Source organism: Protopterus annectens, chromosome 13.part0, assembly GCF_019279795.1.
Source record: "Protopterus annectens isolate FY-2018-M chromosome 13.part0, PAN1.0, whole genome shotgun sequence".
NCBI lineage: Eukaryota > Metazoa > Chordata > Ceratodontiformes > Protopteridae > Protopterus > Protopterus annectens.
In genome coordinates this window covers 1,033,648,595-1,033,669,105 of record NC_056747.1, presented here as the reverse complement: position 1 = coordinate 1,033,669,105, position 20,511 = coordinate 1,033,648,595, and the positions used below count along the sequence as shown (strand labels likewise).

The 20,511-nt window shown below is 39.0% G+C and overlaps 1 protein-coding gene across 1 annotated transcript in view; it reads left to right on the top strand.

Moving 5' to 3' along the window:
• The window catches only part of MED24 (mediator complex subunit 24), a 1,193,465-nt gene that overhangs the window by 650,279 nt on the left and 522,675 nt on the right, over window positions 1–20,511 (top strand). Inside the window, exon 20 of the mRNA XM_044055033.1 lies at window positions 19,528–19,792. Coding sequence (XP_043910968.1) covers window positions 19,528–19,792 — 265 coding nt within the window. The remainder of the gene's footprint in view (window positions 1–19,527; window positions 19,793–20,511) is intronic.

Here is a 20,511-nt window from a genome sequence, read left to right as displayed (position 1 = left end):
ATGGCATGGTTGACTGGCCTCGATGCTTTGCCAGAGATGGCCTCCACTTGTCACCCCTGGGATTCAGAATTCTGCCCAAGGCTCTTGCCTCCCCCATTGTGCCTTTTCAGGTAATGTCCCACGGGCAAATCTTCCAACAAAAAAGATCCGTCAAAAAGAAAATTGAAGGTCTTGCTGCTTAATGCTACAAACCTTAGCCTGAAAATGCACTCACTGGAGGCTCTCCTAGCACTGAAAGATGTTGACATCTGTGCATTCACGGAAACTTGGTTAAAGGCTGCAGAGAGCACCCCTGCCTTACCAGGCTTTACCTCATTCCACACATTCTGACTCCAAAATGAGTAGACTAAGGGTGGTGGAGTTTCTGTTTTCATTAAAGACAAGCACACCTCCAGACTGGTTTGCCAGCATGATGTACTAGAACTTCTCCAGGTGCGACTGACAATTGGCAAGACACCCATCCAAGTTTGAGTCCATCAGGGTACCCCCTAATACCCTGATCCTTGGTGACTTCAACTACCCCACCATAAACTGGGTGAACTATTACTGCTCTAATGCACTCACCCAATGATTCCTTGAGTTCATCAGTTCTAACGCACTAGACTACCTTGTGTCATCCCCCACAAGGAGAGAGCGCATTCTATACTTGGTTCTCACCAACTTGGGTGACCGCTGCACCACTCTCATAGTAAGTTCTGCCCTGGTGAGATCAGACCATCGGTCTGTCTCATTCGAAGTGTCTATCCCGTCCTAAAAACCCCAGCCATAACCAGGCAAAAAAACTTCTCAAAAACAGACTACAATCTTCTAAGGGAAGATATCACTTGCTTCACACCACCGACCCACTCAGAGGATGCAGACAAATATGTTGAACAGTGTGCCAGTGCAGTATACAAGCAGCTGTACAACTGCATGGACTCAGCCATACCCAACAGAACTAAAACCTGCTCCTCAAGGAAACACAAACCTCTGTGGTGGACATCCTCTATCAACAGGCTTTATAACAAAAGGAAGAAACTGTTGTCCAAGGGTAAAAAGGCACAAATTCCTAATTGGAAAAACTCCCTCCTTAGCCACAACAAGCAAATTATATCACTAGTGAAAACCTCCAAAACCAATTATGAATCGAAACTAGCCTCAGAAACAAAGGCTAACCGCAAACCTTTTTTCAGTTATGTCAGAAACCTCCATGGCAAAGCCCAGGTTTGTTCTGAATTAGTTCTTAATGGTACCACTTACACTGATCCTGCTGACCTAGCCAACCTGCTAGCAGACAGATTCAGTGCAAACTTCACCCCCCTGCCCCCCCAAAGGCCCGTTCGACATCCCTGATACTTGCCCCGCACCTCATATCTCTGTAGATCAAGTGTTAAAGGCCCTATCCAAGCCAAAGAACACATCTTCCATGGGACCTGATAGTATCCCAGGCTGTATTCTGCAACATCTCCAGCAAGAACTAGCCTCGCCATTGAGCACCCTATTCAACCATAGCCTAAGTACAGGCTTCATTCCAGCAGAGTGGATAACTGCCATTGTCATCCCTTTGCACAAAGGTGGTGCCACTACTGACCCTGGAAATTATCGCCCCATTAGCTTGACAAGTCTGATCTGTAAGGCCATGCAGTGTATTATTATGGACCTCGTAAACAAGGACATAGGCAATGTCCAAGCACTTGACCCCACCCAGTTGCCTGTTGAACCTGGTTGACTTTTTTGAGACTGTCAACAAGGCATCGGATGAGGGAAAGTCAGTATATACAGCTTACCTTGACTTGGCCAAAGCCTTTGACACAATCCCCCACTCAGGCATCATCAAAAAGCTAACAGAACTTGGCGCAAGTCCCTATCTCATCAGGTGGGTGGCCAACTGGCTCACTGATAGGACCCCCATGATCAAAATAGGTGCCACTACCTCCGACAGCAGACCTGTCACTAGTGGTGTTCCCCAGGGATCTGTCCTGTGACCCCTTTTGTTTGGCATCTACGTCTCAGAGATAATAAAAATAAACTGCTGAGAGTGCAGAGAGGTGCAGAATAGCAAGACCAACTGAAAAAAGAAAGCTGCATGTATTATTCGATGAGACTTATTACTATATTATTCGATGAGGCTTCTTCATATAGCAAAACATTTTTCTAACATGAGTTTTGCCTGTATATGGTTTAATGTAAATGTAAATATATTCTGATATATATAAATATATATATATATATATATATATATATATATATATATATATATATATATATTTTAATAGTGTGTATACAAGCTTTTCTAAATATGCATTTAGAGATGTTTGTATATACTTTCATATATGCATATTTATGGACTGGTTTTTAAAAAATTTTATATGTAAGTTATAAGTATATTTTAATAGATATTGTACAAACTTTCTTATATATGTATTTAGAGATGTTTATATATGCTTCCACATATGCATATTTATGGACTGTTTTTTTTTTTTTAAATTTAGATGTAATTTACTATAGTATTTTTTGATTATAACATTAGCTTGCTTTAATTATATAATTGGAATATTTGATTCCCATCAGCTGATGGCTAACATGTGATGTAAACTGGTTGGAGAGATGTTCAGTTTGTCTGATAAAGCGACAAGAGCAGTTGTGAAAGCACTAACGTTATCTTACTTTTTATTCTTTTTGTTAATAAACGTGGTGGTTGTGTAAGTTTGGTGCAGCTTTCTTTTTTCAGTACTTCTCAGTGGTCCAGGCAAAGACAAAAGGCCTGTGGCTGACCAAGTTTGCAGACGACTGTAAGGTGGGTGCTGTCATTGATTCTCCATATGATGTTAACATACTTCAAGAGGGTCTCACAGCAACAAATGACTGGTGCCAAAGTCATGGCCTTAAGTTAAATGCAAAAAAGTGTATTATCATACCTTTTGGCAAAAACACGTCCCCTACTGATTACCTTATTAGCGGCAACCCCTAAGCATACAATTTCTGGTGAGAGATCTGAGTACACAAGTTGACAACAATCTCACTTATGACTATCATGTAGCGACAGTGGTCAAAAAAGGCCTTTTGCTTGGTTCATCTCATAAGTAAAGGGATTGCATCCAGACAAAAGGAGGTTATTACTTCTCTGTACTCCTCCCTCATTAGGCCAGTAATTGAGTACAGTTCCCCGTTTGGTGTATACCTCTCCAAACACCTGCACCACCTGGAAAGGCCACAGAAATACCTCACAAAGAGAATCCATGGCCTCCAACACCTGTCCTATGTGGACAGGCTCAAATCACTGTCACTCTACTCTGTGTCATACGGATTGCTCAGAGGTGATCTGTGCCTCACCAAAAAGGCAATCTCAGACCCTCCTCTACTAGAGATGCTACATATCCATAAGTCTAACTTCTTGAGTAGTATCCGATCTAAAGGCTTAAATCTAATATGTAAAATTAACAAAACCTGCTGGAGAGACAGGTTTGTCTCCCAAAGGCTACCCCGTCTCTGGAATAGACTGCCCATACACATCAAACAAAGCACATCACTGACCCTCTTCAAGCGCAACCTTGATGAGTGGATGGGCAACCACAAATTTGTCCCAAGGTGTTCCACCTGTGTCTCTCATTGACAGCGGTAACAGGTGCTGATTGAGATTTCTCTTTTGGGGATTAACTCTTTGCTAAGCTTGTAAGGGCCCCAGAGCCATTAGCCTAGTAATCTCCTATGATCCTATGAGTATTTTGCTCTGAACCCCCCCTCCAGTGGAGCCCCCCCAAAGACACACTAGTTCATGCTTGGCCATCCAGTCTACTGTATGCTTACCTTCCTCTACCTCTAATATCCAAGTTCATTCAGAAAGCTCGACAGCTGGGGAGCTTAGTGATCCTCATTTCCCCTTTCTGGCTTTGCAAGTTTGGTTCCCCTCTCTGTGGTCTCATGCAGTGTGTCCACCTTAGACACTAGACCCAGTTCTGGATCTGATCACACATCCTTCAGGGCACTAGCTTCTCTACAGTTAAGGTACAATGGCAGCAATTTCAAATTTTCACATAGGCAACAATTCGGCTTCTTTGGCTTCTTCCAAACTTTGTAAGGCCCTTTTGAAAGGTACCTTCCTCCTCAGGCCTCGGGTTAAGCACCCATTGTCGCTTTGAGATCTCACCTTGGTGTTGCAGGCCCTGGTTTCTCCTCCTTTTGAACCAGCGGCCACAGTTGAATTGCAGTTTGTGTCATGGAAGACGTCTTTTTTAGTTGCGATTACCTTAGCCAAGAAGGTTTCTGAGATCCAAGCCTTATCTATCAAGCCCCCTTGTATGGTATTCCATAAAGATAGGGTGTCACTGTGAACTAATCCATCTTTTCTACCAAAGATGGCATCAGAGTCTAATATTAACCAGGTCATCAATTTGCCAGATTTCTTTCCAAATTTCCAGAATAAGGGAGAGTGCAAGTTGCCATCTGCTCGATGTTCACAGGCAACTGCGCTTTTATTTGCACAGAACAAAATCTTTTCTTAAGTCTGATCAACTTTTTGTATCATTTTCTAAACCTGTTCTTCGTAAGCTAGTTTCTAAAGTTACTATTGCTGGATGGATTTCTTAATGCATCTCCTTGACTTATTGAGCCAAAGGGTTATCTCTTCCAGAGCATGTCCATGTGCATTCCATTAGGTTTTTTGCGACTTCTGCCACCTTTTGGTCCAGGGTTTCATTAGATGATATCTGTTCCGCAGCTACTTGGGCTTCTACGCACACATTTATCTCCCATTATAAATTGGCTCTTCTTTCTAGGGACAGGGCATCCTTTGGCTCAGCCATGCTCCAGAATATCCTTCCATGAGGACCTCCCAGGATTCATAGGTAGCCAGGGACTCTGTTCCTTGGGTTGAAGATCAAATGAGTTCAACAACATCAGATAAAGAAGTTATATACTCACCATAACATTCCATCTGAGTTGTTGACTCTCATTTGTCTACAACTGTCCCTCCCTCCTTCCCCCTGCCTTGTGTGAGTTTTGTATTGGACCAGATGGACAAATCTTAGCTCCGCCTCCCTTTATTTGGTTGTTTTTCCCTTGTTAGACCCTTTTGTGATTATGCTACTTTGTTATAGGCATCTTCTTTATATTAGGATGCTCCTATTTTTCGGCAACAGACTCTATATGAAGGGAGGAGGGAGACAGAGATATTATGGGTAGGGGAGGAGCTTGGAGCCGAAGCTGAAGAATGCGGCCGAGTTGGATCTGTGGCCGGATCCAGGAACCCTCAGGTTAAAGACAAATGAGAATCAACAACTCAGATGGAATGTTATGGTGAGTACATAACTTCTTTATTTATTATTTATAACATTATCCTACAATGTTGAAGGGTTTAAATCTTCATTGAATCCTCCCACTGATGGGTTTGCTCAGTTTTCTCTCAACGTTTGGCTTTTAAGAAAAAAATAAATTAATTAAATTTAAAAAAAAAACTGCACTGCTGGTCTACATAACAAGTCTACTTACAATTTTTGCTGCTACTTGCCTTTGGGGATCTTGTTAAATTCTCAACAAATCAATGGCAATTTTGCTATAATCCATTGAAAATACTAGCACATTAAAGAATATTTTCTGCTCTGCTGATGCCTATATAACTGTCCTTTTCACGGTGAGTAGTGGAAAATTCAGTGAGATACCTTAACATATAGTTGGCTTATTCATCTGTCATCTGGGGAGAGTATATGTTGTAATTATAACTCAAATCATAAATGACATTACTCCCACATCTTGGTGGAGTTTACGGTCTGCTGGTTTGACTCAGTATTTGTTGTGGTGCAGACTCTTGTCATTCAAAAAAATTGTTCACTACACTTCAGATTCTGGCAAGAGAGACCTAATTTGCATTTCATATGCTATCTGTTGAACATGGTGTTGAATAACAACGTGGTTTTCTATGACAACAGCTTTTATGTACAACAACAAGGTGTAGCTATGGGCACCTTGTGCACTAGTATCTATGCCAATATTGTAATGGCAAGCTGGGAGGAGATGTATGTACTTGGAGATAACTGTTTTAGTGTAGTATTTTTATAGACGCTTTGTTGATATTTTTATTTCATTGGAAGGCACTGTCAAATTGTTAGATCAGTTTGTCAACCATTTACATAATTTACTTGAACGTGTTCATCAGAACAAATAGAATTCTTGGATGCTGCCTTAAAATCAATAAGCAAGGCAAGATGGAAACAGTTTACTACATCAAGAACGTCAGCATCCAGCACATACATTCATTAATATCATAACAGGGCAGTTGCTGAGAACATCGAGACTACGTACAGAAGAATGTGGATATGAACAAGCAACTGAAGATCTAGTATGCAATATGTATGATAAGGGGTTATTTAGTGAAATCAGTTAAAGAAAAAGTAAAGAGTATAAAAAGCCTTAGACAGAGCAAAGGGAAACCGTATCTCAATAGGGATTTGAATGAAGTAGAACAAAGCTACTAATGAGAACCAGAATAAAAGAGATACAAACGTTAAACTCACTCTAACGTGTAACAGCAATATTGGAGTAGTGTGTGATGTTCTAAAGCATAATTGGAACATTTTAAAGAGTGAAGAACTGAGGAAAATAGTGGGTGACAAACCACATTTTGCATTCAAGAATGCTAAATTGTTAAAACGTAGTCTATTGTGGTCAAAAAGATGGTCACACAGAAATACATCAAGCTTTATTAAGTAAAGAAGGCAACTATCATTGTAATAGGTGCAAGGTATGTAAATTTATAGACACTGGCAACAGATTTCAGTATCCAATAACAGGGAAAATATATACATCGAGAAGATATGCCAGTTGTTGAGTCTTTCGGCTTTTCCCTGTTAGGGGTCGCCACAGCGGAACTCCGGTCCGCTAATGATTGGCAGAAGATATTTTTACGTGCCAAGTTGCCAGACCTGACACACAACCTTCAATGAAGGTATGCCCATTCTCGCATGTCTCCACACAGAAGACGCTCTAGCTGTGAATCGAACAGGACAACGTTTTATTGTGAGGCGACAAAGCTACCACAGCACCACCACCGCAGTCCTTGAGAAGATATGCTGGTTGCTGCACGAAATATATTGTGTTAGCCTCATCAAAAATGCAAAGGAATTTATGTGGGCAAAAGTAATAGAACATTGAAAGAGCTCATAATACATCTTAGTGATATGAGATGTGGTAAACAGACTAACAGGTTGGTTAAACATTTGATATCCAATGCAGGGCAAACTTTTTTTTATTTATGGTGCTACAAGTGGTGAATAATAGCAATGTAAGGGAATTTTTTTTTTTTTGTAATAAGGTAAACATGTAAGATCCAATGTCTGTTTCCACCCAGTTCAAACATATGGGTAGTTGGATCTGACTTCAAAGCTTCATCGGATCCAGAGTTCTGACTCCTCCCCTACCCATAATTCCCTAGGCTCTACCTTAGATGCTTAGGTCTCATTTGCTGCTAGAATACTACAGACATGCAAAAGAGCTGTCCAGACCCAACCGAGGCAGAGACAACCAAAGGCTCGGAAGATGAAGATTTCTGCGGCATACCGGACTCCGAAAGGGTCTCAGTAGAGGCCTGCGAAGGTATCGAATTGGGTATCAGTGGCTGCAAAGGCGCCTCACTGAATTCCGGAGAACTGATGACCTGCTTAGCGGTAGAGTTGTCAGAAGGTTTAGCCTTGTGTGGTCCATCTCTATTTTTATTCTTGCTTTTTTTCTGAATGTCTACGGATTGATGGCTGACAGATGCCATTTCGGAAAGCGAAGGTGGAAGACAGAAATACCTGGCTGCAAACAGAGCTCTACGATGAATGGTTCTCACATTAAAGAGGGCACAGAATCGGCAACGGGGGACGTCATGGTCTGGGCCTAAACAAGTGAAACATTTTCAGACATTGGTTAGTGCAAGAAGAAAGGATCCCCAATGAGGTACTTAGCTTTAGACGTTTTCAGCTGTAATACGAACTCTGGTAGTGACTGACCGGCACACTTGTGAACTGCTTCTGCTACGGGCTCCACGGCAAGAAAGACTGATGTAATGATGTTGGCTGCCTTCCTTTATAGCACTGATGACCTGATGTCAGCCAGCAAGCGGCAGCAGCCGACACAGAAAAACATTGAGTCAGGTTAGCCTGGCCGGACGAGGGCTACCACAGCAGAGATAACCCACAGATGATGACTGCAACAGTGAATACACTCAAACATTTACATTTATGGTAAGTGTACACAACTGTACTTTCTCCAGAACTGACAACTTCTCTCAGTCCTGACTCTAAAGTCACTCGAGGATTGGATCTGATGACTCCTTGGGTCTGATCACTTTCTCCATGGGCCAGATACTCACTGGGACCAGTAAGTCCTAGATTGCATTCTCCTGTCCTTCAGGAAAGGAGGTACTCACGACCACCGTTGGTGGCATCATCCACTCAGCTATCACAAACCCTCACAGAGCTCGATGTTGCTAGAGTGATAAGAAAGTTTTCGAGAATGCAAATTCAACTCTGGGGTTATCCCAGTACTGTCGCCATTAAAGGTACAGAGTACTGGCCATCTTACCTCTCCATTACTAGAATCTGTATCAACTCACCGTTCAGGTCCAGTGTTATCGGATCTGACTGGAACTGGAGCTCCTTTATCACACCAGTGGTACTTATGACTTCACCAACTGCTTCCCTCTCTCAACTCCAGTCCCTTTGGATCGAGAAGCTTCAGTGTTGCTTTCCAATGTGGGGGAATTGACACAGAGATTGTTGGAGCTCTCTGTTCCACACAGGGCTTTGGCTCTAGTCAACTCAGACTGGTGATTGGCTTTGGGACTGGGGGTTATCGATGGCAAAGGATCCCTTCTTTCCTCTGATCAGAAGAAATTCTGGTGGTGATTTGACACTTCTTTTAAAACAAGTGAGTCAACAACTAAAAGCTAGTAGACTGTGCAATTGCCAGAACTCTTGCCAAGATACTTATGGGGCATCTGGTGATAACCTGGGTCTTCCACTTACACAATGGACCCCTATGGAGTCAGGGTACAATTTGCAAAGGAACAGCGAGATTGACTTTAATGTTTGGAAAGCCAATCATTTTGATTTTCACCCTAATATACAAAGACAGTGTATGTCAGAATCTGGAGTGAGTGGATCAGATCAGCTTTTTAATTTTGAAAAAAAGTTATTTCTATTTAAAAAGCTCCAGTTGGAAAATGGCTATTTGCTAAAAAATATCTCAGCCCATCAAGTCCCCAAGGGACTGCATGTCTGCAAATATACCAATGGAGTTGTAAGAGGTTCCAAGTTACACAGTGAACTTGTACAGATTTTTAGTAGGTCAGGTTGTGACATTATGAGTGCAATGGTAAAAAACAATGATGGTAAAATTGAGGCTTTATCTAGAGAACTTGATGCCTTAACTGCCTCTATTAAGAATGATGATTTATTTGAGAGTTTTGAAACAAACTACTGCTAAAGTTGATGGGTGGTGTAATTCCATCCTTACTCGAAAGATCAAAAAATTTAAAAAGGACTTGGATGATTACATCGAACAAGCTTATCCTAATCCTTCAGGTCCGTCTAAGAGTTTGTTGAATGATAGTATCCCTCAGCCAATTACCGTCTAGGAAGCACCTCCCACTGAAGGTTTAAATGTTATCCCAAATGAAGCAGCCCCTTCTGACCAAGAATTTGTACAGTGATCAGAAAGGATGTACAACAAACAAATCCAGGGGGCAAGTTATCAACAGAACATGGAGACTTATCTCAAAGTGCCAAGCCCAAGAAGCAGTTCCAAGGCCACAACCGGAATCAGCTTTAATATCGGATGTCTTACTGGATAGTATAAACATGGATTTTGAGCATGTTTTAAGCCTTTGACGAGACTCCTACATTTAATAAAAGACCTGATTTGGTAAAAAACTTCATTTTTTGATTTTACAGTCTGTAATTATTCTAGCAAAATATTAACTGTTGAACATGTGGATGTGCTTTCTAAAGGATTAAGTTTTATTCCAGCTCAGAGGCCAGTGTTACCTAATGTTCTTATGGATTTAAAGTTGTATACACAAAAGTTTAATCTAACCTTGTGGTTCTCTAGTGGTGGGAATATGAGACATACAGGTTGGTCTTCAAGTAGATCTAGTGTATTTAATCCCAATCATACTGTTCAGGTTTTTGAAAAAAATATGTGAATTGAGGCTCCAGGATATATTAAAAAGATGCCCTCATTTAGGTTTTCTAACATGACCCCGAGTGAGTGTGGGTTAATGACTGAAATTTGTAATGATAAAGATGTCAGGGTCATGAAGCCTGATTTGGGGGGGGGGGGGGGATTAGTGGTAAAGAATAAAGAAGACTATTTCAACCGTATGAACCTTATGCTGTTTTCTGATACGTATTGTGAAGCACCTGTGAATGAAATTAACATAGCATATGCTAAGATAGACAATTTATTTGATTTGTTAATGGAAGGTTCTATAACTCAATCAGAATATGATTACATGTATAATACTCAGCCAGTTGTAATGGGTATCTTTGGTATACCCAAGCTGATCCTCCATTGCGGCCTATAGTGGACTCTAGTAGATCTAAAACACAGTATATACTGTAGAAAAATTTTTGGATTGGCTACTAAAGGAACGTATTGAACAATTGACACAACTTTGTAAGTGGTCCTGGCAATTTTTGGCTAGGATTAATCAAATACCTTTTGAGGAAAATAGTTTTTTCATTACCATTGATGGTCCTGAACCTTTATTTGGTGATCCCCCATGATATTGGGGTTGAATGGTTTGAGGGCATTTTATTTGGGATTGGTGGGCTAACAAATGAAAGGGTGAAGCCAGTATCTACCCTTATGGAGGTGGTTTTGAATAATATTTTTTTATTCTTTGAAGGTCAGTTCTTCAAGCAGGTAGCAGGTGTGGCGATGGGAGCAGCTTGAGCTCCCCGTTTCGCTAAATTGGTTATGGCCCGATGGGAAGCACAATATGTATTTAATAGTGAATTTAAAGGTTGCTGCCCCTTTTACACACATTACTGGATGATATATTTTTAATTTGGACTGACACCAAGGAGAGATTGTTTGATTTTGTTTTTTATATAAATAATACCACCAAATTTTTAAAGTTTTCTTATGTGTACAATGACAATAGAATTGTGTTTTTAGACATAGTGTTAGAGAAAAGTTTGCATCATTTTAAGGCCAATATTTTTAGGAAGCCAACCTTTTCAAATTCGTATTTGCATTATACCAGTTGGCACCCGAAACATCAGAAGAAGGCAGTAGTGAAGGGGCAATTGATAAGGTTGGCTAGAATGATCACCGATATAGAATTTTATTTGTAAAGTGTGTGACTATGTTTTAGAGATGTTTGAAAGAAGGGGATATCCTAAGTCATTTTTGTCAGAAATAACAATGAAGTAATTTGGAAGAGAGAACAAGGTTTCTATTTACCTTTACTGGGTCAACGGGGTCCTGAAACATCTAGGGTCGAAATAAGAGATGCTAATTCTTTAATGGGTATGGGAAATCTGATTCTGTGCTTGACAGTCAGAACTTGTTTATTTCTAATTTTTTGTTGATAGTTATGCTATTGCCAAAGTTCTTTGGAAGACAAGAATGTTAAGTTATTGGGAAATGCCACTCATATACTATATAGGAATGCAAGATGTTTCAAACAAGTTTAAGAACAAACTAGACCACTGACTAAAATAAACGATGGTATGACAAAATGTAGGAGATGAAAACAGTGCTCCTGTGTATTAACCACTAATAGTATCAAGATTAATGGTATTGAATATAAAATCAGAGGACATTTTTCCTGCAATTCTAGTCAGGTGGTTTATGTTGCCTGTTTTTTCATGTGTCCTGCTTTTTATGTTGGGAAAACATCCAGGAAAATTAAAGAAAGAATATATGACCATAGATTAGATATAAAAAAATATAAGAGCACTAATGCTTTGTATAGGCATTTAATTTAATGAATTGTCCTGGACATGATTTTAGATTTATTGTGATGGAACAAGTCAGATATGATTCGATGGGCTGTGTCACCGGAGAACACCTAAGTAAATGTGAATTAAAGTGGCAACTTACTTTAAATGATACTTATTGGCCGGGGATTAATGATGCCGTGTCTATTAATTGTTTAATAAAATTGAAAAGATTGAAGTTTAAAAGTTTTTAAGGTGTTCAATGTTACCATATTCATGTTTCTTTAAATAATTTATATCCATTAATGTTTTATTCAAGTTGGCTTGTTATTGGTTGTTTAGTGAATATAAGGTTTTAGAGTGAATATAATGGTTAGTTCTGAAGAAGTTTCTATGTTAAGAAACAAAAGCGCTTAACATTTTGGGATTTATTAAAGTAATTTGACTATTTTATCTTGGCATTACAACTGTTTCCTTCCAGAATGCTACAACAAGACTTTGTGTTTCTTGAGTTTGCCGTTTCCTGTGTTTCCCAGTTTGTATTCAGTGACTTTCCTTGATACCACCCAGTTTGACAGCTTGGCATTCTGTCCCTTTCATTGAAATGAATGAAAATAGATAACATTGGATACAAAAGTTGTGTACTTAATAATGTTAGATCCATGTTGTTTGATTTTCATCCAGTTCAAACTCACTCCCTCCTACCCCCTTCCAAATTGTCACCTATGGCTTTGAGATGATTGTGTGGATTTTATTCCCCGTCTGTGTGCAGTCATGTGAGACTGTACGCACTATTCCTGAACAACTTGGGACTATCTAAATTAGGGGTTCATTCTAAAGGTAGGTCCTGTTAGGTAACATGTCCTCGTATATCTCAGAAATTTGAGAGCAAACTCGATTTGAGCATATATGGTAGAGCCTAGGGAATTATGGGTTAGGGAGGAGTCAGAGCTCTGGATCCGATGCAGCTGCGAAGTCAGTGCCAAGGTTTGATCCCATCAGATCCAATGACCTATAAGTTTTAACCTGCTGAAAATCAGACAGCATAGATCTAATGTTATGGTAAGTACATTTTGGTGTTAAAATTAGCACGAGTAAGGATGGGCAGAGGGCTATAAAATATTCTTGGACTGATATTTTGGATGTGTTGTATGAAATGTTGCCTTCACAGTTAGAGATGTTCTTTTCTTAGTCTCCACTTTCTAAGATAAATAAGCTGGTTAGACTTTTTCTCTGTTGCAGCTTTGCTTCAGTTCAGTTAGTGTAATACCTATTGCAGGTTTTGATTTAGATGAAGTAGCTTTTTTGTCATCCTTTCATGTTGGGTTATGATTTGTAGAGCTTACTTTATAAGGGATGCAAAGACACGGTGGTGCAGCTGTTAGCATTGTCACCTAATAGCAAGAGGTTCTCCCGTTCGATTCTCAGCTGTGTAGCGCCTTCTGTGTGGAGTCTGTATGTCCTCCCCACAGTTGTGACGTTAAAGACATGCAGGTAGGTGCGAGGGTGAATGGGCGTGCCTTCGTTGAAGGTTGGGCGTCGGGCTGGCAACTCAGCACCGTAAAAGTCCACTGCCAATCATGAGCAGACCGGAATTCCGCTGTGGCGACCCCTAACTGGGAAAAGCCGAAAGTGAAAGTTTATAAGGGATGCAGACAGAAGGATATGTTTTTGTAGTCAGTGTGTCCACGGTTTTACTTTGTTTATTCACCATGCTAAAGAAGACCATCTGAAAGTTGGTCATCTTGTGTACTTAAAGTAGCTAACAAATGGAAATGTTGCAAACAAAAAAAAAAACCTGTAAAAAAAAAAAAAAAAAAAAGCAGTTATAGGCAACTTGAGGCACATGCGTTTTGAGAGATTATGTCAAACTGGTTAGGAGATCCTGAACAAGCTGAAACAACTCCTATTAGTCTGGCAGCAGATTTGGATAATTGTATGAAGGTATTTTTCTGCCATTTTGTCTTGTAGAATACGTAGCAATGTTGCTGTAATTGTTTACCAAATTTCTGTGCTTGTTTGAAGAATCAGTTGACATTAATGCATTTGCTGTTTTGAATGAAAGTTGTCATTTCATGCTTTCTTGATTTGTCATATTGTCATGTCAGTTTTTACATTAACATAATTTAAATATGCCCTGACAGATAATCAATCTCTAACTTATCTTGTTCGTTTCTTCATTGCTTTATCCAAGATTTCTGGACAGTACTCATGCCTTCTAGCTGCTGTAGCACCTTGCATGCTGTTTCTAGGAGCTTATTTTTGCATTAAGACAAGATGCAAAGAAGTCACAAAATGATATTTTCCTTTGTTTGCTGTGTAAACTAAACCTACTATGCTACCTTCTTGTATAGTATGGGTAGTGTGTTTTTCCATATTTTACAAACACACACACACATATATATATATATATATATATATATATATATATATATATATATATATATATAAAATGTGTGTGTGTATATATATGTATGTATATATATATATATATATATATATATATATATGTATGTATATATATATATATATATATATATATATATATATATATATATATATATATATATATATATATGTATATATATATATAATAACCAAAACTCTATAAAGGCATGAAGAACTAAATAATATGACAACAAAACTTTGAGATTGTTAAGATATTAATAAAGAAACTGAGAGCCAGTAAAAATGTGCTTCATCCAGTTTAATGTGCTGGACTTCCTTAGAAATGTAACAGTACAATACGATTCCACAGTATATAGAGAGTGTCACATTATCTAAATTGACATCATAATCCCTAAACCAATGTACATGCAAGAAGCAGTCAATCATGAATTAATAATCCCAGTAAGCTCATGAATAATATAAAACAACAAGTGTGGTAAAGTGAAGAACTAATGTATGCAAAAGTAGAGACATGAGAAATGTATAAAACCAAACTGTTAATAAAACAGAAATAAAAACAGTGATGTACAGCATATAAATAAAAAATCAAATTAATTACACAAACACCAGGCAAAAAGTCATTAACGTCATTTTAATACACATTTGATATTTAAACTTTCATTAATGCCTGGGGGGGGGGGTCTCTGCGTTTAATAACAACTGCCATTTTAATTCCTTAACTTCTAATAAGGTATCCTTGTTTCCAAAAAATAAGGGAACATAGTCCAGGACAAGAAATTTGAATTCAACAAAGGATGTACAAGAAGTACTGTGCTTAGCCAACGCATTACTGTAATCAGCATTTCTAATGGCACCATAATGTTCTTTGATTCTCGTGGATAGCTTGCGTATGGTCTTACCCACACAGAATGCAGAACATGTAGTGCAGACTGCAGCATAAGCAACATAAATAGACTTACAAAGTAACTGTTGAAGTGTACTGTAAAATTGTTATGTCTAGACATATAGGTGTCCCCTGTAAAAATCCATTTACAAGAAATGCAGTTACCACAAGTAAACATGCCTTTAGTGGTATTGACCATAGAATGAGAGACTAAGAAATGAGAATCTCTATTTTCAAATAGCAATTGTAGGGCTTTAACCTTCTTGTGAGAAAACACAGGGTAAGGACCTAATCGCAGGTTAACATCTTGGCTAGAAGTGAGAATATCCCAATTATTATAAAAAACATTTTTAATAGCCTTAGAATCCCTGCAAATGGGTATGGGAAAAGAAGTAATTCTATCTACTTTAGTGTTAGCTGAAACTTCAAGACCTGTGACTCTAGAGGCTCCCACAGATGAAACAAGCTGACATTGTTCACCTGGAGAGGTGGAGTGTGTACTAGTATTGGTAACATGACACTTGTAAGCAGATTTAGGAGAAAAGCCTTTCAAAATAATGGGAGGAAATTTGGTGTATCTTATGGAAAATACTTTGTCATAAATAGATTGTAATACATCACAAGGATACCCCCTATCCAATAAAAAGTTGGTAAAAATCTTACACTCATTCATAAAGGTAATGTCATCAGAAATAATTCTGGACAATCTAATATATTGTCCTCTAGCCATGTTATGTTTGATGAATAAAGGGTGCACACTAGTGTAATGCAAATAATTATTTCTGAAGGTACTTTTTCTGTAGATCGTAGAAGTCCAAGACTGTGCAGTAGAATTGAGAGATAACTGTACATCCAAAAAATTAACTTGTTTTCCAAAAGCTGACACCTTAAAATTAAGAAAGGGAATAGAATCCGATAAATTACTAACAAAATCAAATAGTTCTAGTTCACTACCCTCCCATATAAAAAAGAGATAATCTATGTACCTCCTGTACAAAAACACCTGAGAAAAACCTGATAAGTTACGTAAAGAATGCATCTCCCACCAGGATAAGACCAAATTAGCAAAGGCTGGGGCTAACTTGGCCCCCATCACTATGCCCTTGGTTTTCCCCCTTTAATGCATTGTTGGTGGGGTTGTTTCCTAGAAGTTTTATAGTAAAATCTTAAGGGAGGACTGAGATATGGCCTTTCATACATTGATACCAAGTACACTGGTTCACAGGCCTTCACTGTCACAGTCTATTGTTTTACATCATTTGTTTCTGCTGGAAGTGTTGTACAAAACTTTTGCTGCTCAGATTTCAAGATGTAATAGCAATCCAGAATGACTTTTTTTAAAAATGTCATTACACGATAAGTAGGATATGTTAGTAATTCAGAATGTCATTACTTCATAAGTAAACATCCTATTTGTTTCTTCCTGTAATTTTGTACTCAAAAGTATAAATATACTTTTTGCTACTGGAATTATAACCATACCTTTCATAATTTAGTGTCATATGCAGTAAAGTGCATTACATGAAGAGAATTTTGTGTGTGTATGTGGCTTTATGTGTAGAATCATCAGCATTTTGTAACTGTGAGCCATGCTGTCCTTTTGTGCAAGTTGTCATTTTGGAAATATGATCATACATTGCTAAGTACCACCAGTATTTTTTTGTCGTGATTTGGATATTCTGTTGAAAAATGAATGACAGAAAAACAAATGTGTACCTTTTGCATTTATTGGAGTGGCAAACTCAGTATATATCTGAGTTGTATCATTTGCACATTGTTATGAAATGAGAATGAAAACTATATCCTTTTTTCTCCAGAAAAAAAAAAGGTTCTATGCTTGTTTTCTGCCTTTCCTGTAACTAGTCTAGTCCAGATACAGATTTGCTTTATCCAGGACTGTTTTGTAAGTTTCTGAGCCCCCCCAGACCATTCTGTGTTGGAGGGTAGCCTTCTAGCTTATCAGTGGGAGTAGTAAGCACTATGTAGCCTATCTATCACAAGAGGAGTGGTTTCTGGTCCAGAAATTGTAGTTTATTGGCCGTTTGGGCAGTTTTTTCATCTCTTTCAACTTTCTGGTTTAAAAGCTCATGTTTGCATGGGTTTGCAGACTGTGCAGTGGCGCTCAGCCGAGATAAACTATTACCGGTGCCAGAAAGTCTGCGGAGGCTTTCAATAAAAATTTACCCAAACAACAGAAACCCCTGAGACAGGAATGCACTCGACCACCTCAACACAACACCAACCCTAGAACACATAGCTCACCACCACAGTGTGCCCCTCAACCTAAACCCTTAAGGCAAAACACTTTGCCCAATGTACTAATCATAGGAGACTCAATTGTGAGGCACACTGATGTTCCACTCACTAGGTTGAACAAGGAAAAGGTGACAGTCAGTTGTCTGTTAAGTGCCAGGATCCGCCACATAACACATGCACTCAGGTCACTCCACAACAAGTACAAATATGACTCAATCATTGTCGATCTGGGTGAGAATGACCTGAGATGTACCTCCCTGGACTACATGAAAAAAGATGTGATGGAACTCTTGGATTATTTCCTGTCTCTTGCCCTGTTTTTGGGGATCACAATCAACGCATCCAAATCTCTCCTAGATTCGATACAGGTGATAGACTACATTGGTGTCATGATAGATGCTCTTCAGTGAAAAATCTTCCTAACCTGAGGATGCATGTCTCCCTGATCTACCACTCACATCTCCCAACAGCGGAATCGATGTTGAGGGCCTTAGGCTCGATGGCGGCAACCATAACTCTTCTCCTGTGTGCCCAGTTACACATGAGAATTCTACAGTGGACTCTAGCTGTACAATGGTCCTTGTTGGAACTGCCATTGGCATATCCAATTCAACTCAGTCGAGTCTGTCAGTCATCCCTCATATGGTGGATGTGTTTTCCGGACATTTTGGAGGGACGACCCTTTGTTGCAGCCCCGGCCCAAGCCACAGTGACCATGGATGCCTCCCAGCTCAGGTGGGGGGGCATTGTTCAGGCAAGACAGTCCAAGGCCTGTGGTCCCCTATAGAGACCAGCTTGCACATAAATGTCCTAGAGATGAGGGCAGTCCTCCTAGCATTGCAGGCCCTTCATGCCTTTCTTCCTCTGGGAACGATTGCAATTCAGTCAGTCAACATGTCAGTGGTCTGGTATATCAACAAACAGGGAGGGACCAGATCTTAACCCCTTTGTCGAGAGGCTATGAGAGTGTAGGAATGGGTGATCTCCACCAGTCACTTTCTCATTGAAACGCACATTCCGGGATGGTCCAACATCCTAGCGGATAGGCTGTTGGACCATTCTAATGCTTTACGAGTGGTCTCTGAATCTTTCAGTAGAGGAACAGATCTTCCGATATATATAAAATGGTACAAGATGCTCCCAAAATTGTAAGGGCAGAATCCAAAATGTTATTCCCACTAGTGAAGGGCATTTGTATTGATGAAGTCCAGGAATCTCTGTGCTTGTGCACTAGTGGTGTTGTAGGTGTCCCAGTCTATAGTTGGATAATTTAGATCACCTAGGAAAATGGTATTAGATTAATGTTAGCATTTAAATATACCAAATGCAGGTCAGAATTGCCTTTTGAAATATGCAAACTGCAAAGTAGTTAGTTGGCGCCTTTCAAGTTTTATTAGTAGTTTTTTGGTGCCTTATCATTGGCACCTTTGAAGTTTTATAAGTAGTTAGTTGAAAGCAGAACCGCTCTACATGGTATAGGGGGAAGCTATTAGAAAGATTGATAATAAGTTTTGATTTTAAGGCTGAAAAGAATATGTATTTCTCTGTGAAAGTGCTATTTTATTCTTTTTTATGTGTTGAAACATATAATAGCATAAACATTTTTTCATTAAAATTCAAAATGCAACTGCTGCTGTTTGTTTTATAAATAATTATGCCAGCACAGGTTTCTAAAATTTCTGAAAAAAATGTTGAAATGGTTTGTGACAGCAACATTTGTATACAAATAGTAAAACAGGAAAAAAAGTATTCTAGGAAATAAACCTTCTAAAAATGGTAAACAGTTAAGGGGTAAAGTGAAGTTTAAAATATTTCTATGCAGATTGTAATATGCATTGCTGTATTTAAATGTAAAATTTGTTCTTACTTGGTGTTCATGAAAAAGGGTTCATAGCCTATAAATGACCAAGTAAAATAGTAAACTTGAAACTGTTTAATTGGATTACATCTGTACTGGCAGGTCATTTACTCTTGGTAAAGGTATGACCTTACAAGATCAGTATTTTCAGCTAATTGCAGTCATAATAGCGTTAATATTTGACTTAAGATAGTTACTTTTTTTCCTGGTTGTTTCAGAGTTGTAATTATGAGTTCAATCCTGGAGCAAATGTGCGCAGATGTCCTACAGCAGACTGCAACCCAACTCAAGTTTCCTTCTACGGGGATGGACCCCATCCCATACCGGAACTTACTGCCTTCCAAAAAACCAATCAGGGAGGTGCTCTTGGCAACATTTTCTGATTTACTGGAGAAAGGCTGGGTGAATAGCCGTTCCATCCATGTCTTTGATACTCTGCTGCACATGGGTGGTGTCTACTGGTTTGTTAACAACTTGGTAAAGGTAAAGTATAATTGTTGAATCATTTTGGCAGATGGAACAGTAATATGGCTCAGCACTGCCACCTAAGTACTGTACAGTTTTGAATACATGAAGAATGTAGACTGCAAAGTTACTTCATTCCTTATTGCAATGCTTGGACCTCATAAGTAAATTCCATCAGGAGTTTGCAGTTTTTTTTGTTAGACTCGTAGGTTGTGTTGAATGAATTTGTCTTGTAATGCTGTCCAGTTTCTGTTGAAGGCACTCTTATTAAGGTACTGGGGGGCGTCTTCATTTTTTTTTATTTTTAAAGGGAGAATGTTGGTAAACTAGACTGAACATTTGTGTGTCACTCTTTTTAAATTTTTGTTTCACTGTGCTACTACGGATATTTTCCAAAAATTCTTTCCTCCCTTTTTGTATGGTTTTAAAGTGCGAGAAGTATATTGTATTGTGTTGCAGCTTGGACTGAGGTGATAGAAAGATCATTGCGCTGTTAATATTTTGTTATAGATGGACAATATTGTTTTCTGAAATATGTAGGAACTTACTTTGACTGGATGTTGGATTTGTTTTCAAGCTGACTTGCACAAGAAACAACCTGAGTTGGGGAACATACTTGTATTGCTGATTGGATAGCTAGGGAGATGGATTACTGAAGTACGTGGACTTGCTTCTGAAACAGAGACCATGTGCGATGTATGGATTAATGTAAAAATACTGTCTCTATGCTGTAACAG